Source organism: Hylobates moloch, unplaced genomic scaffold (genome assembly GCF_009828535.3).
Source record: "Hylobates moloch isolate HMO894 unplaced genomic scaffold, HMol_V3 SCAFFOLD_2, whole genome shotgun sequence".
Lineage (NCBI taxonomy): Eukaryota > Metazoa > Chordata > Mammalia > Primates > Hylobatidae > Hylobates > Hylobates moloch.
This window is the reverse complement of record NW_026652277.1, coordinates 174,143,565-174,159,493: the sequence shown is the minus strand read 5'-3', so window position 1 is coordinate 174,159,493 and position 15,929 is coordinate 174,143,565. Positions and strand designations below refer to the sequence as shown.

At 48.8% G+C, this 15,929-nt stretch overlaps 1 protein-coding gene across 1 annotated transcript; it reads left to right on the top strand.

The window, feature by feature from the left end:
• Positions 1–9,687: 9,687 nt before the first annotated feature.
• Positions 9,688–12,887, top strand: PRR18 (proline rich 18). The gene is made up of 2 exons (XM_032162274.2): positions 9,688–9,946; positions 10,023–12,887. The coding sequence occupies exon 2, from the start codon at positions 10,053–10,055 to the stop codon at positions 10,944–10,946; it is 894 nt and encodes a 297-aa protein (XP_032018165.1). The 5' UTR covers positions 9,688–9,946; positions 10,023–10,052; the 3' UTR covers positions 10,947–12,887.
• The last annotated feature ends 3,042 nt before the right edge of the window (positions 12,888–15,929 follow it).

The following is a 15,929-nucleotide window of genomic DNA, read 5'->3' as shown; positions in this document are numbered from 1 at the left end:
GAGGTCTTCTAGGAGTCTGTGTGAGACAAGTCGGGGGTGAGCTTGAAAAGCGTCACATCCGGGTAGCCTGAGAGCCAGAGCAGGGACTGGTGGCACAGGCGGTGAGCTCGCGCCCATCTCCAGAGGAATCTCAGTCTTCCAGAACTGAGGGATAAACTGGAGGCCACACTTAGGGTAACCATTATGGAGCAATGTGGGTTCAGAAACTACCTCTGAAGCCTGTTGCTATATTGATGCGGGGGTGGGGGTTGGGGTGTAGTGCCAGGACAGGATATGGAGTAGCTTTGGGTCCACCATGGGGTGTGAGGCGTGGCCTCGGGATAGAGAAGGGCGTCATTCAGTCTGCCCCGGTGGTGGAGAGAGAACCTGAGTTCAGACAAGGGTGTTGCCTTAGCTCAGAGCTCTCGGGCTTCCTGGATGGATAGGATGGATGCCCTCGGTCCCAGCCCAGATACCGGCAGCAGGGCAGGCATACCTTGGGTTCCAGAAGGCCTGGATCAGTGCTGGAAAGGACTAAAATTGGTGAGCACAAGCTCTGTGTTGGGGTGATCAGACCCAACACCAGGTCGTGGGGGTGACAAAGTCCGGGGGAGTAAAAGGATTGGGAAAAAGACAGTTTGAGAGAGAAAGGTGGGACACCAGGGGGCCATCGTGGAGGCTGCGAAGGCCCTGAGCGCTGGGAGCCCACAGTATTTATTGGTAATCCAACGAAGAAACAGGTGGTGATAATGTGGAGGCCAAAAGGGCAGGCGCATGAGCTACAGCTGTGACGGTTTAGCATTTACATGGAACATGTTCTGCTACTTGAGATACTGGGAATAGGGGCCTAGGAGCCCAGGAAGGCTAGAAGCAAGGAGCCAGCAAGTCTAGACACATTCCAGAGGACATTAGGCAAGCCCTGCCTCGGTTTCCCTCCAACACTCAGCTTTTTCACAACATGCCCCCTTTCTCTTTTTTATAAAAGAGAAGGTATCATTATTACTGTCATTATTACTAGCTATCATTAGCTAGGCGATTGCAGCTGTGCAGCCCTTAATTGCCGGTAGGTGACCGAGCTTCTCTTTTCTTAGCCCTTATTCAAACTGGAGTCACTCTGGTTTGAATGTTTCCCACATACCACCCCTTTCCCTTTTCCAAGAGGACCCTTAATCCTAGGGGTTGCAGAAGGATGAAGGTCCATCTTCTGTAACTTCTTCATGCTGAATAGGGGCGACGATACTCCTGCCTGTTTTAGGTTCTCTCGTATTCAGGGTAGAGAGGAGCTGAGTCAGAAAGCATTGGTCCGATAAACATAGTGACTCCGGTTGGTCCTCATTCCTTCTTCGCATTCAGATTCGACTGGCTCATGGCTCGTACTGGGGGAACCCGGTCCATGGTTGGGATCCATGGGTCCCTCCAGTCTCCCATTCCATAGTCGTACGCATCTTGAGGGCATCCACACGGTTTGTTCATCTCCTGCAAAAACACAAGCATACCCTCACCCCCACGTTAGTAAATCTACTGAAACAGAAGCAAAAACTTCTGTGGCTGTAGCCGGGAGGCTACTGATAATGAGAAACAGGCCTTTTCTGATTAACAGAAGGCATAGAGAAAGCAAATCGAGGCTTTTCAAACCTTCAATTCACACTGTACTCTACAGGTGGGTCCACTAGATGCTGTGGCTCATGATCTTCAGATGGTTGGTGGGCACCCACATAGGCACCTGATTGTCACCTGGAGAGACACAAGCAAATCCTCTTCCCCATAAAATTATCTTTAGGCAGGGATCAGAGGATGTAGATTCAGCGGTAAACAGAATTTGGGGGGCCTAATGGCTTCCTGATGTTTGATAGGTGTTCCCTCGGAAGTTAGGAATTCCCTTTCTCTCCATATTGCTGCGTGGGCATGGAGGACTAGGTAAGCATGCTTAGAGTCTGCATATATATTTACCCTTTTTCCTTCTAATTCTAGTGTATAATGGCCCCTGCTTTTGCTAGGATGTGTCTCCCTAACAAAGGAGTGGGGCTTTCGGGCATAATTAGAAAGGCATGTGAAAAGAGTAAAGTTCCCCAGTCACAGCTTAGTGGCTGGGAGAAGTATCAAGCGACTGCCTGTCCTAGGACCCCTCAGATAGGGACAGGTCTGGAGAACAGTTGTCCAGGACAGGAGAGTAAGACTGAGAAGGCCGCGCCAGTGTCCAGGAGACAGTTAACCTCCTGGCCCTCAATGGTCAAGCATACCCAGGGCTCTGTGAGGACAATGGCATGGGCTGGCGCTTGCCCCGGTACCCTCAGTCCTGCTGCTGGATCATCTGGTGAATGGCATCTGACTCAGAAGACCTTCGTCCCCTGGGGCAGTGGGCCTTCCAGTGATTCCCTTGACATAAGGGGCAGGGACGAGGGGGCAGCTTATTTCTATTGGGACAATCTTTTTTAACGTGTGCTTGTAGACGGCACTGGAAGCAAGCCCTATTAGGCATTCGCTTTGCCCAGCTTTTCCTTTTCCAGAGCCTCCAAAGTCCGCTTGCCTGAGGGCCATGACTAAAGCGGTGGACTTTTTTTTTTTTTTAAATCTCATTTGTCCCGTTCCACCTGCTCCTCCTGATCTCTGTTATGAAAAACCGAGGTTGCCAAGTTCATTAGGGTGTCTAAGTTTTGCTCTGGGCCTAAGGCGGACTTTTGAAGTTTGTTTTCTAATGTCTGCAGCTGACCGAGTGATAAACTTATCTTTTAAGATTAGTTGGCCTTCAATAGAGTCAGGTGACAGGGAGGTTTGCTTCCTCAATGTCTCCCTTATTCTCTCCAGAAAGGCGGTAGGATTTTCTTCCTTTCCCTGTGTTAAAGTGGACATCACTGAATAATTCACAGGCTTCTTCCTGGTTTTCCTTAGTCCTTCCAGCACGCAAGTTAGCAAACGTCTGCGGCACCAATCTCCATGTTCTGATTCTGCGTCCCAGTGAGGGTCTACACTGGGAACTGCCTGCTGGCCTGTGGGGAATCGTTCTCTTTCCTCTGTTGTCATCCTATCATTGACCTGACTGAGATACCAGAGATCTCCAAACTCTCGGGCTGCAGTTATGGTGGCACTTCTCTCATTTGGGGTTAATGTCTGATTTAGCAGTAACATTGCATCTCTCCATGTGAGATCAAAGGATTGTCCTAACTCTTGTAAAACATCAATATAGCCATCAGGGTTATCTGAGCATGTACCTAGGTGTATTTTAATTTGTTTCAAGTCTGAGAGGGAAAAAGGTACATACACTCTAACTGGGCTGAATTCTCCAGAATACATCTTGGGGACATTTTTGCCTTGAGGGGAATGTTTCCCATCTGAAAAAAAAAAAAAAAAAGAAAAGAAAAACATAGGGATGCCAGGACCCCTAGTCATTTTCCGATGAGCATTAGTCCTAGAGCGTCCGCTATGGTCCTAATGCTTATTCCTTTCCAGGGTGCGTAACCACCCATGGACCTTGGCTTATTGGATTAGTTATGCTCACCGATGTAGCAGTCCTGCACCCCTTTTCCCGCCTTTCTTGACCCCCAAGAAAGGGGTCCAGGCTGCTGGATTCTAGTGGTCCTTCACCAGCAGGCCCAACATTGCCTTTGCACTCAGGGGTGAGTCCTAGAGCTGGGCTGGGTTCCTGAGTATTTCATGACAACCCAGCTGCCGCATCAAGATGCATTCCCATAAACAACAGTTCTTGCGCAAATTCGTTTCAGAGAGGGTGCAGGTAACCTTTTGAGTCAGGATTGAGATAGAGTTTTTTGATTCTGTGAGTACTTTAAGGGTTGGCTGAGTGCAAACAGCTCGCACGTTTGAGCAGACCAATTGTTAGGCAATTTTCCTAACTCTGCTTCTACAAGAGTTTCCCTATCAATTACTGAATACCCATTGTGGGCTTTTTTTTTTTCCCCCCCTCAATCACTGGGGAGGAACCATCAATGGTCCTGTCCTGAAGGGAGTTCTTCCTGGGTCTGGTCAGACCTTTGTATGGTAATTCAGATTTAAATTCCTCGTTAGGAAACCTTCTGGGTTAAGGGAATGTTTAGTGGTTAATGTTAAATCACCTTTTTCTAACAGAATAGCCCTATACTTTTAGATTTTTGAGTTAGTAAGCTACCTTTTTGCTTTTTTTTTTTCCTTTTACTTAGGATAGCTCTGAACTGGTGAGGTGTGCTCACAATGAGGTTTCCTCTAAAGGTTATTTTCCTACTTTCTTCTGCTAGCAAAGCCACTGCTGCTGCCGATGGAATGCATTTAGGCCATCCGCGGGTTACTGGGTTAAGGATTTTTGATAGAAAGGCTACTGGTTGTCAGTGGTCTCAATGCAGCACTTCTCACAGCGTGTTCCTGGGACGCCTGGGGGCCCGGAGGCCTGTTAGGCTCTGTTTTCATAGTGAAACTGAGCCAGCGTCACTCTTTTCCCCTCTCCTGCGATCCCAGCGCAAAGTGGCATTACTGTGGTCCCGTGGTGCGTGATGGCACAGGACAGAACACAGTGGATGCAAGATCCCATGGCTTCTACTGAGCCCACCACTCATCTCTCATTTGTTTATTTTAGAAAATAGTTTTTAAAAAATATTAAAAATATGTTAACATAATGCGTTTATTGCTAACATGTCATGTATTTAAAGCTATTTAAATTTCTAATAAGTTTAACATAATAGGTAAAATCCACAAAACAGAAGCTCTTTGGGGTTCTCGGCCATCTGGTCTTGAGACCAAAGAAACTGGGAGCCCCCTGGCATGGAGGGAAGTGTGTGCTCTGGCGCCCCCTGCCTACACAGGCTGCCCTTGGCCGCATGCTAGTTGTGTGACTACTTGGGTAAGCCTTGGTTTGTCATCTGTAAAATGCAAGTATCGCTAGTACTGCTCTCATAGGGCTTTCATGAGCTTTCAGTGATGAAACTAATCCAGATAAGGTAGATTATTTAGTGCAGAATAGACATTGCCTGTTATCATCTTAATAATGGGGAAAAAGAAATACTTTAAAATTACTAGCATCCAACACATTTCCTAAGTGTTTTTTAATTCCCAAAGGCTTTCACAGTAACAGACCAGTGGTAGAAGAAATGTAGACATTTTTAAGTTATTGGCAAGTTTTCCAAGTAATAAAATTGGTTTTAAACTGGCATAAGCTTCTCCTGTGTTAAAATTCAGGTTTGGTTTTAGTTCTAGATGTTTGACTGCTTACTGTTATGTCATGTAAAATGATTTGAATGAAAGTATAGAAAGAAGTGGACCATAGGGGATAATGAGAAACAATGTATTGAAATAGTTCCCATTTTGAAGTTTTCTGCTTGTACGTATAATTATGCCTTAGTAAAAAAGAAGAAATTAAGTTAATGAGAAAAATGAAATTTTTTTCAAATAATGGCTAATTTCCTGGAGTTGTGATGTGATTACTGGCTCCAATTTTATTCACTGGTAACGACGCAGGAATGAGCAGTTGAGCAGCCAGCGTGCATTGTGTGCGAGCACGGAATCCTTGGGCTCATTTCTGTAGGGTCTGGGCAGGTGGGATGACCAGATCAGAGGCGCTTTACACAGTAGGGTCACCGAGCTGCAGCCTTGATAGTTCTTCAGTCCACACAGTTCAAATCTGTGGAACAGCTGCCCTCTGTAATTTTAGTTGGGCCTGAATGTAATCTTCCTGGTGTTTTATTTTAGTGATTGAAATATTCTCTGTGCACATATTATTCACTGGAAATGTCTTAAAGGATTGTTGTAATGGAAATTCTTTACTCTGATACACACTTTACTCTGACAGAATAGTGGGGTGGATAATTACCATTCCCACATGTGGACAATATTGTGTTATTGTTATATTTTAAATCTGAAAATCAAATTTAATTTAAAACATAAATGACATAAAACATAAGTCAAAAATATGGACAGTTCTAAATACATAGGACCCTTAAGCAATGTAGGGGTTAGGGGTGCCAGCCTCCCATAGGGTCAGAAATCCTTGTATAACTTTGACTCTGCAAAACATGACTACTAATAGCCTACTGTTGACCAGAAGTCTTATCGATAACTTAGTTGATTAACATATTTTGTATGTTATGCCAGGCGCGTGGCTCACGCCAGTAATCCAAGCACTTTGGGAGGCCGAGGTGGGCGGATCACAAGGTCAGGAGATCGAGACCATCCTGGCTAACACGGTGAAACCCCGTCTCTACTAAAAGTACAAAAAATTAGCCAGGCGTGGTGGTGGGCACCTGTAGTCCCAGTTACTGGGGAGGCTGAGGCAGGAGAATGGCATGAACCTGGGAGGCGGAGCTTGCAGTAAGCTGAGATCGCACCACTGCACTCCAGCCTGGGCAACAGAGTGAGACTCCGTCTCAAAAAAACAAAAACAAAAGCAAAAAAACCACCATATTTTGTATGTTATATGTATTATATATATTATACAGTATTCTTAAAGTAAGCTGAAGAAAATGTTAAGACAATCAAAAAGAAGAGAAAATACATTTACTATTCTTAAGTATCGAAGTGGATCATCATGAAGGTCTTCATCCTTATCACCATTACCTTGAGTAGGCTGAGGAGGAGGAAGGGGAGGGGTTGGTCTTGCTGTCTCAGGAGTGGCAGAGGCAGAGGAAAATCCTCCTATAAGTGGACCCTCGCAGTTCAAACCCGTGGTGTTCAAGGGTCAACTGTGTTTGGTTTCGCTTAGTTGACCTTTTAAATCAACTTATTTGAGACAGTAAATTTAGATAAGATGTAATCATGCAAGATAAGATGTAATCATGCATTTTAGAGATCAGCTCTTGTTCAGTTGAACCCCAAAATCTAGTTCTGAGACAGATTAGCTGATCTCAGTATCCTAGTACCCAAGCTTTACTATTCAATATTACATATGAATAGTTATAATTATTGTGTTCTGGGCAAGTTATGAGAAATCCCTTGTAAATTATAAGCTAAATTTTACATATTTTTTATTTTTATTTTTTTTTTGAGATGGAGTATTGCTCTGTTGCCAAGGCTGGAGTACCATGGCACGATCTCAGCTCACTGCAACCTCCACCTCCCGGGTTCAAGTGATTCTCCTGCTTCAGCCTCCTGAGTAGCTGATATTACAAGCGCATGCCACCACTCCCAGCTAATTTTTGTATCTTTAGTAGAGACGGGGTTTCACCATGTTGGTCAGGCTGGTCTCGAACTCATGACCTCAGGTGATCCACTCACCTTGACCTCCCAAAGTGTACCCAGCTACTAGATTTCTTTAATTGCTTTTCAGTTACACCTACTGTCCTGAAGTTAAACGTAGCCATCTCTCTGGTGTGGCTTTCCTTGCTGGGAACTGCTGCTGGCTGTTTGCATCAACCGAAGGGTATTTCTAACAGATTCTTTAACAGCCAGAGCACCAGTGAGGGCCAGCGACAGAGGCTGCTTTCACACATTCTGTTTCAGGCCCAAGCCAATCTTTCTAACTTCTAATTTACAAGGAGCTGAAGGTTTCAAGTAGCAGAAGTAGCTGGGCAGGGGACAAGCAATGCTGTCATCTGGGTGCTTTTATTAGAGTCTGAAGAGGGGAGAGTCCGTCGGCAATGCTAACTCCTCTGTCACTCCTGGGGCAGCAACCTGCTATGAGAACCCGGAGCTCAGAACCCCTCATAGGAGCATGCTTTGCTCTGCAGGTTCTGGGGAGACAGGGAAGAGGCACTGCCCCTCCTACCTGGCCTGGTGACGAAGTAGCGGTCACTCAGAATGTACTTTTCTGCCTCTCAAGGGTCACACAAACTTACAGCTTTCCACATCTCCAAGCTTCTGGGCTGGTATGAGTCGTCTGGGAGGACCTGGAGAATCCCAGTTCCCATCTGGTCAGACATGTGCATTAATCTGATAAACTATCACTTTTCTTGGCTTAAAAAGGCCCAAATCACTACTAGTTTGTGGGTGAGAGGTCACTTAATCCAATCACCCTGATCTACCAAGACTTTTTCCCTCTCAGCTTTAGTGTAAAAGTTTCAATCTGGCCTTGGACTCGCACTCCTGGGGTGGAGTCTTATCTCCTCCGTCCCGTTAGAGCTGTGTGATGGCAGGTGCGTAGCTACCTCGCCTCTGTACGACCAGTGTCCAGCAGAATGGAGACAGCAGTGGAAGTCGGGAGCATTATTATGAGGCCACCAACCCATTCTCACCCCCAAACTGTCATTCCTTCTGAAGCATCCTAAGAGTAAGGAGATAGGAAGGAGAGAAGACCCCACCAGCCCACCAATTTTGCACGTTGCCACCAGCACCGTCACAGCTTTTGCACTGCGGGGCTCCAAACTCAGACGTCTGAGTGTCCAAGTGTTTGCTGATTTTTCTCCATAGCCTGCTTCTCCAGCTGTGCCCCCATACATGATATCTGATACCTCCCCCCGCCCCACCCCCATCCTCTCCTGCCTCACCCTCTCTTCCAGTCCTCCACTTTCCAGGCACAGAACTGTGGGCCTCCTGCCGCCACTGATGTGCCTCTTCCCACACCCATCCAGAGATTCTAAAACCTGGAATAAAACATATTGAGGAGGAGCTTTCAGTATCCTAGGACCTCACCTGTCAAGCCGATTAACAGCCTGAGCCCACAGGCAGAGACATGCTGGCAGGGATGGAGGGAAGGAGCCTGTGAGCTGGGAGGCTTGTTTCAGAGCTGTATTGGGGTGGTTTGGGAGGTGCTGGTAGAGATGACGGGGCCCAAACCTGTCACCCTAACCCAAGCTCTGGTGAGAAGTGTTTCCCACCACCTGCCAGGTTTCCGTGACGCTCCCCTGTATCCACAGCGCAGTTCTCCGAGGCCACCAACAGTCAACAGGGAGAGGCGTTGCTGCTGCCTCGGAGACTGAGGCGGCTGGGGGAGGGCGATGCTGTCCTGCTGTGACTGTTGGCACAGGGCACATTTGTGTTTACCCACAGTTGAATGTGCTTTGGAGCTAACCTGGGGCCATAACCATCACACACCTGGTTTCCATCAGAAAAGTGTATCTGATGGAAAGTACTTTGTGGAGATCTAAGCAGTTGATGATTATCCTTAAGTAATGCAGGGACTGCACACATGAAAGGTTGACTTTTTGATCCGTCATTTTGCAATTGTTCAATTATTTATTAAACAAACATTTGAATATTGTAGGATGTCTTCATGTGTCTACAACTAGAATGTAAATAGACAGTGAAGATTTATCTCATTAATTCTGAATCTCTGCTACAGTGATAAATATATTGCTTTGCTCATAGGAATTATTAAAGGGACTTAATGTCTAATATTTGCTGTGTAATCAGCATTATATAGCTGAAACTGAACTATTTTGCCTGTTCATAGATACTTAGGTTTTGAATTTGAAAGTGACTCCTCAAGGGGTGGCATGAACACTATGTAAGATTCACTGAAGGTCTTTTCTCCCCTCTCAGCTCCAGCCCGCTTTTCTCTGTGAAGCAGGATGTGTGGGGCCGCAGAGCTGCATCTACTCGCGGTGCCTTTCCCGCCATCTCGAAGGCACGGAGAGGCTACAAGGGATTTTCTCTCAAACGTGCAGGGCCTCCACCTATGACTCCGGAAGGCTGCCGGCTCCCCCAGGGGGCTGCTCCTGGCTTTCGACGGACTAAATTAACCTCGGGCCGCCGGAGCGCCAGCTGGGGGAGCCCCGGGATGCCTGGCGCGCGCTCCGCCCTCCGCTGTCCTGGCACTTTGTTCCCATTCAACAGTCGGTCGTGACACCAGCCGGGCACAGCCCGGGGCCTGGCAGGGCCGCGTCCTTAGCGAGCGCGCTGGGCTCCTCCTCCTGCCGGCCCGGCCCGCGTCTCCGCTGTGGGGACCCGGGGGCGCCGCGACTCGCCCGCAGTCGGACGGCGGGAGGCAGTTCCCGCAGGGTCCAGTCCCGGGAGCACCCCCCAGGAGGAGGGGAGGGTGGGAGCGCCTCTCTTGGAGTCCCCGGGTTTGGTCGCTGGGATGTGAGGAAGCCGGAGAGGCCGAGGCTGGACGCAGGTGGGTGTGGAGGGGCCGCCCGGACTGCGGCGACCCGCTCCGCGCACAGTGGCTGAGCGCCCGCCTCTCTTTCTAGGGGCTGAGGATCCGGCGGCTCGGCTGCACCATGCCCTTCCCGCCCATGCCGCCGCCGCCCGCCCCCGCCCCCGCCCTGGGGGCCCAAGCCGCGCGCCAGTTACCCCGGAGGCCCTGCGCCGCGGGGGACAAGAAGAAGAGGCCCCCACAGCGGCCCGAGGGGCTCCTCTCCAGCTCCTGGCCCTCCGCCACGCTCAAGAGGCCGCCGGCCCGGCACGGCCCCGGCCCGGACAGGACGCAGCCGCCGGCCCCTCCGGGCGTCTCCCCCCAGGCCTTGCCCAGCCGCGCGCGGGCCCCAGCCACGTGCGCCCCGCCCCGGCCGGCCGGCTCCGGCCACAGCCCAGCGAAGACCACCTACGCGGCGACTTCGGCGGGGACGGGGACCACCGCCGCGGGGACCTCCTCGGGGGCGGGGGCTTGTCCCGACGCCGCTGGGCGCTTCTCCCTGAATCTCACCCCCGAGGCCGTCCTGGTCATCCAGAGGCGTCATCTGGAGAAGCAGCTGCTGGCGCGGCCCCGCAGGCCCTTCCCCTCACCCTCTGCCGAACCCAGGCGCCTACTCGCCCCCTGTCTCCCGGCTGGGGCCGCGGGCCCGCCGAGGGGCGGCCCCGCCAGCGACCCTGACGCACCCCCCACCGCCGGCCAGGGCCGCCGCGCGCCTCCGCCCCGCGCCCAGCTGCTGCACGGCGGCCTGCAGGTTCCCCAGCTCAGCCCGCGGCTCGGGGCCCTGCGGCCGATGCTCAAGGTGTCGCTGCTCAACGAGCGGCACAGGTACGACGACGTGGAGTACGAGGAGGAGCCAGAGGCGGTGGACGAGGGCCTGGTACGCAAGTGCACGGAGTGGCTGCGCGGCGTGGAGTCGGCGGCTGCGGCGCGGGGCCGGGCCGGGACCCTGGACTCACGGCGGCACCTGAGCACGCTGTGAGCCCAGCGGGCCTGCGGGGACAGGCCAGGCCTGATCCCACCTCACTTCCTGCACGCACCACTCCGCCTAGGGGCCCTCGGGGAAGACCGCAGGCTCCTCTGGCTTCCAGCGCCCACTCTCGGGACACCGGTGCGCAAGCTGGCCCACGTGGGGCGCAGCCAGACTCGCCTGACGGCCACGGCCCCCCTCCTGCCCTCGCCAGCCGGCAGCCCGGGCCTTTCTCGTTCACACCGGTGGTATCTACCCCAAATGCCCGCCTCTGCCCCACTCTGGCCTCCTCTTGGCATCGCCGAGCATCCATGCAGTTCGTGGGGAATTAAGCAACTGAGAAAATGCCTCTCGGCGCCCCCAGCCCCAAGGTCCGTCTAGGTCCCAGAGACCCTCTGCCTGGAGGCGGGCCTTCCCCAGGGCTACATCTGCACCCCCTGTGGTGTCACCCTCGGCCGGCGCCGGGCACCCTGGACAGTGCGGTGGGCGATGGCCCAGGTGGGTGGCCGCGACGGTGGCTTCCTGCAGAGCTGGGACCCGGTGCTACATTTGTGATTTTGTTTTCTCCCAAGTCAGAAAAATGTTGAGGGTATTAGACATCCCTGAAACTCAGTTAACCGAATTTCCAGTCTCCAAAGCGGAAGGGTAGGCATCGCCAGGCGCTGGTGAGCCCTGGTCAATGAGCGCTTCCATGGAAACCGCTCGGCTGATTACATTTTTTCTGTGTATTATTTGAATAGAGAGTAAAGGTCCTCCGCTGTTTCGTAACCATATCCTTTCCCCCGCTAACTGGAGGCCGATTTCTACATATTTCTTCCATGTATCTGAGAATATCTAACTCGAAGGATGAGAAGGAAATAAAATGTTATAATCAGATAAGGCTGGTTATAGAAGAGTAATGTATTACCTCAATTTTTGACTTACTTTGTAAAAGCCAATAACTGGTTTAATGTTTATCTTGATAGACTTTAAGTGTATCAAGTCTTAATTGTATTTTAAATTGAAGCCTTACATTTTTAAAAACAGATTTTGTATTTTTCTTGTGAAGGTCTTTGCTCTAATAACTCTCTCTCTCTCTCTAATTCTAGGCACACATTTAATTAGATGCGAAGCATTTAATTCACTGGGAGCTAGGTCAGCTGCCAGATGAGTTGCAAAAAAAAAAAAAAAACAAACAAAAAAACCTACCCATTGAATAACTTCTTTGAATTTGGAGATAAGTTTTCTTTTACTTAAAATGAATATATTAATACTAGAGGGGCAAAACTAGCAATGCTTGCGGAAGTGACGGTGCTGCTCTTGTTCCACCCCCACCCAGATGGTCTCTGAGTGCGCCGTCCTGGGCAGACCACACCGTCTGGAGCTGAGAGGGTGGTGCAAGAGTGCATTGACTCCAAGCCGAAGGCAGGAGTGGCTCAACTTGGTCTCGTCTTGCACTTAGTGCAAACACCAATAATTAAGATGCCTAGACTTCTGCCCTTGGTCACAGTAACAACAACACTTTGAAGACTTTTCCCTGGTGGCATCCTAGAGGGACCGACTTTCTGCAGCCTGTGTCTTCCAAGCTGAGCTTCTGCTGCAGTGTGGCTGTCACTGCACCTGTGTGTCTCCCTGACGTCCCTGTCAGCTGCTTCATTTTGATTTCCTTTCTTCTCCTGCCCTTTCTCTAGACTCCGTCCCAGCGTCTCCTGTTCTTAACTGGCCACAATACAACACTAAGCACATTTTTAGTAATTTGCATTTATTAAATAGAGTTTGTGGGCCTTGTTCTCTACTTTAAAAGCAGATGAGTGGAACATTTATGTTTCCCTGGTAAATGAGCCTCAATGAAAAACAAACAGAAAAAAGGTTTTACACGTGATACATGATATCTTTTCATTGCTGTTAAGGACATTTTGAGAAAGTTTTCTAAGTCGCTATGCTCCAATTTCTTAATGCTTAAATAAAAGAGAAATTCAGTGACTTGTGCTTCTTTTTGAGGGGGACACTGAAAACTGGTCAGGAAGAGACTACTGAGGGATTTACAATTCGTATGACATGATTTCTTCATAGTGGCGCTCAACCTAAGGTTCTGGGATTTCCAGGAGTTGACAAAGGTTTGCTGGTTTTAATCGCTACTAGAATTTTTAAGAATCACTACCAGGATTTTTAAGATAGTCAAATACTCTAAGGTTATTTGGCAATAACATTTGACCTTTTATGGGGCCACAAATCCCCACGAAAGCTATATTCCAAAAGGACTCCTAAAACCATGTACCACACAGCAACAAAACATTGCATATAAGTTGCATATATTTTAGGAAGCTCATGGGTCCTAGGTTAAGGACTCCTCCTATATACACTCACTAGAATTCTTTTTTATTTTGTCTAAAGTAATTTCAAACTAGTAGGTCATACCAATCAGAAATTAAAGGGTCAATTTGAATAATTGCTAGACTATTAGATTACTATTATATTATTATCAAATTATCCCGTAACTGTACTGTGTCATAGCAGGGACTGAGCAGGACCTCCCCCCCAGGAGAGAAAACTGGGTGCCACTATGTAAGCAAAAGTGTTGCCAGTTCCAAAGATTGAGCATGTATGTGACTTAATTCCATCTATTTAGAGAATAGCTGGCACTTTAAGATAGGTTTTATGTTGATCTGCCTTATTTCTAGAAAAGTGGATGCCAAGTTGTCAGAACCATTAGTTGTGGGGTTTCCCTAGAAATCATCCAGTTCAGTTTAGGGTGGGTGATCTGTGGGATCTTTCCTTTTCAGCATGGTAATTGCAGCCAACCATGGTATATCATTCAAAGAAAGTCTGAAAATAACAGTCTCTCTAGTAAGCAAGGACACTTTTGCATCAACAGAAATGCACACGCAGGCCCTTGTGACCTGTGGGAAACCTGGATTGATGTGGTTCCCCAGCGTGGCCTCTGTCCAGACGCTGTCTGGGTAAGGGCACAGCTGCTCCCGCGGCCTGTAGTGGTGGCCCCATGGCCCAGCTTGGAGTCAGAGCACCCCTCAGCATTATGTGGGAGAAGGTACCGCACCATGGTTCAAGGTGGGTTTTGGTGCCCTAGAGGCTGGAGTTGCCACACTGATGCTGTCATGTATCCACATCTTTCATTAAACTTCCATGTCTGTTTCCTCTTCTGTCTGTGGGATAGTTGAACATAGGTGACCCTGGTGAGGATTATGAGGCAATATGCAAAGCGTTCCCCCAGCTCAAGGTTAACTGTAATTTTTACTATTTCAAAAAAGTCTTAACTACTCAAAAAACTCTGGTACTCTTGTGCACATTCAAAACCCTCCCTAGTTACAGCATTCTGAGATTTTTATCTTTAACCATTTAATGCACACCTACACTTTTATATTCCTGAGGAATTAAAAAATTAAAATGTCTATTGTGTTTTGCCTTCTTGTCTCACACTTAATTATTATGTTACGAGCACAAAATTTAGCTCTGAGCTTCCTGGTAGCAGAGACAAAGTTTAAAGTAAGAGTCATATAATCTCAATATCTAATAATAAGAAACACTTCTCGGAGAAAATTGTTATGTGTGTATTTGGATTACATACAACATAATGGATAGTAGTATCCTTAAATGCAGCTTCTTGAAGATGCCTAAATGTTCTTGTTGTTTTTTTATTTTTTGAGATGGAGTCTCACTCTGTTGCCCAGACTGGAGTGCAGTGGCGCGATCTCGGCTCACTGCAAGCTCCGCCTCCCGGGTTCACACCATTCTCCTGCCTCAGCCTCCCGAGTAGCTGGGACTACAGGTGCCCGCCACCATGCCCGGCTAATTTTTTTGTATTTTCAGTAGAGATGGGGTTTCACTGTGTTAGCCAGGATGGTCTCGATCTCCTCACCTCGTGATCCACCCGCCTTGGCCTCCCAAAGTGCTGGGATTACAAGCGTGAGCCACCGCGCCCGGCCAGATTGCAAAGATTTTATTTGCTCCCCACAATCTATTTTTGCCTTTGTATCTGCTCTGAAATTTTGTTTGTTTTTGTTTTTGAGACAGAGTCCCACTCTGTCACCCGGGCTGGGGTGCAATAGCACGATCTTGGCTCACTGCAACCTCAGCCTCCTGAGTTCAAGCAATTCTCCTGCCTCAGCCCCCCAAGTAGCTGGGATTACAGGTGCCCACCATCATGTGTGGCTAATTTTTGTATTTGTAGTAGAAATGGGGTTTCACCATGTTGGCCAGGCTGGTCTTGAACTCCTGACCTCAGGTGATCCACCTGCCTCAGCCACCTAAAGTGAGGGGATTATAGGCGTGAGCCACCTTGTCCGGCCTGCTCTGAAATTTTTGACCGAATCTGCGGTGCCAGGCAGATAATCTAAGGCACAGTCCCTTAACGAACCTGTGCAGGGCGCAGGCCCAGCTGGGCCGTTCTCCGCTGCCTGCCGGCCCACAGCGCTGCAGCTCCAGCCGTCTGTCTGCATTCTGATGCATGTGTACAGAGAAACACTCTATCTTGCTTTCTCTTCTTAAAAAGTTTTCTTTTTCCCACCTTCTCTCTTTTTTCTTCTTCTGATCACTCTTGGCAATTTTCTTTTGCTCTTAACTTTCTCTTCTTTTTTTGCTAAAACCATGACCATATGCCGTCTCTAGCTGACTCGGCAGTTATCTTCCTTTCACTTCTAGGTGGAGGCCACCGAGTTAAGAGGACACAGACTGTACATTTCCATATCACTAAGAGAGAAAATCTCAAACGCTCTCATCACAAAAATGTCAAACTTTTGAGGTGATGGATAGATTAATTAGCTTGATTTAATCATTATGCATCGTAGTCAAAATTCATAACATCTGCATAAGTCCTGGAGGTGGCTTCTCACATATCCTCCAACAGGTAGAGCGTCGAGATGCTGGTGCTGACTGCTTTGCACGCATGGGCAAGCTTGAGCCTCACAGCAACCTTCTTTCTCTTTACAGGTGTAGAAAATGAGTCTCTGGCCGGGCGCATTGGCTCACGCCTGTAATCCCAGGACTTTGGGAGGCCAA

What these genes read in the sequence shown, in the direction of transcription:
- PRR18 (XM_032162274.2), top strand. Translation starts at nt 10,053, where the DNA reads ATGCCCTTCCCGCCCATGCCGCCGCCGCCCGCCCCCGCCCCCGCCCTG.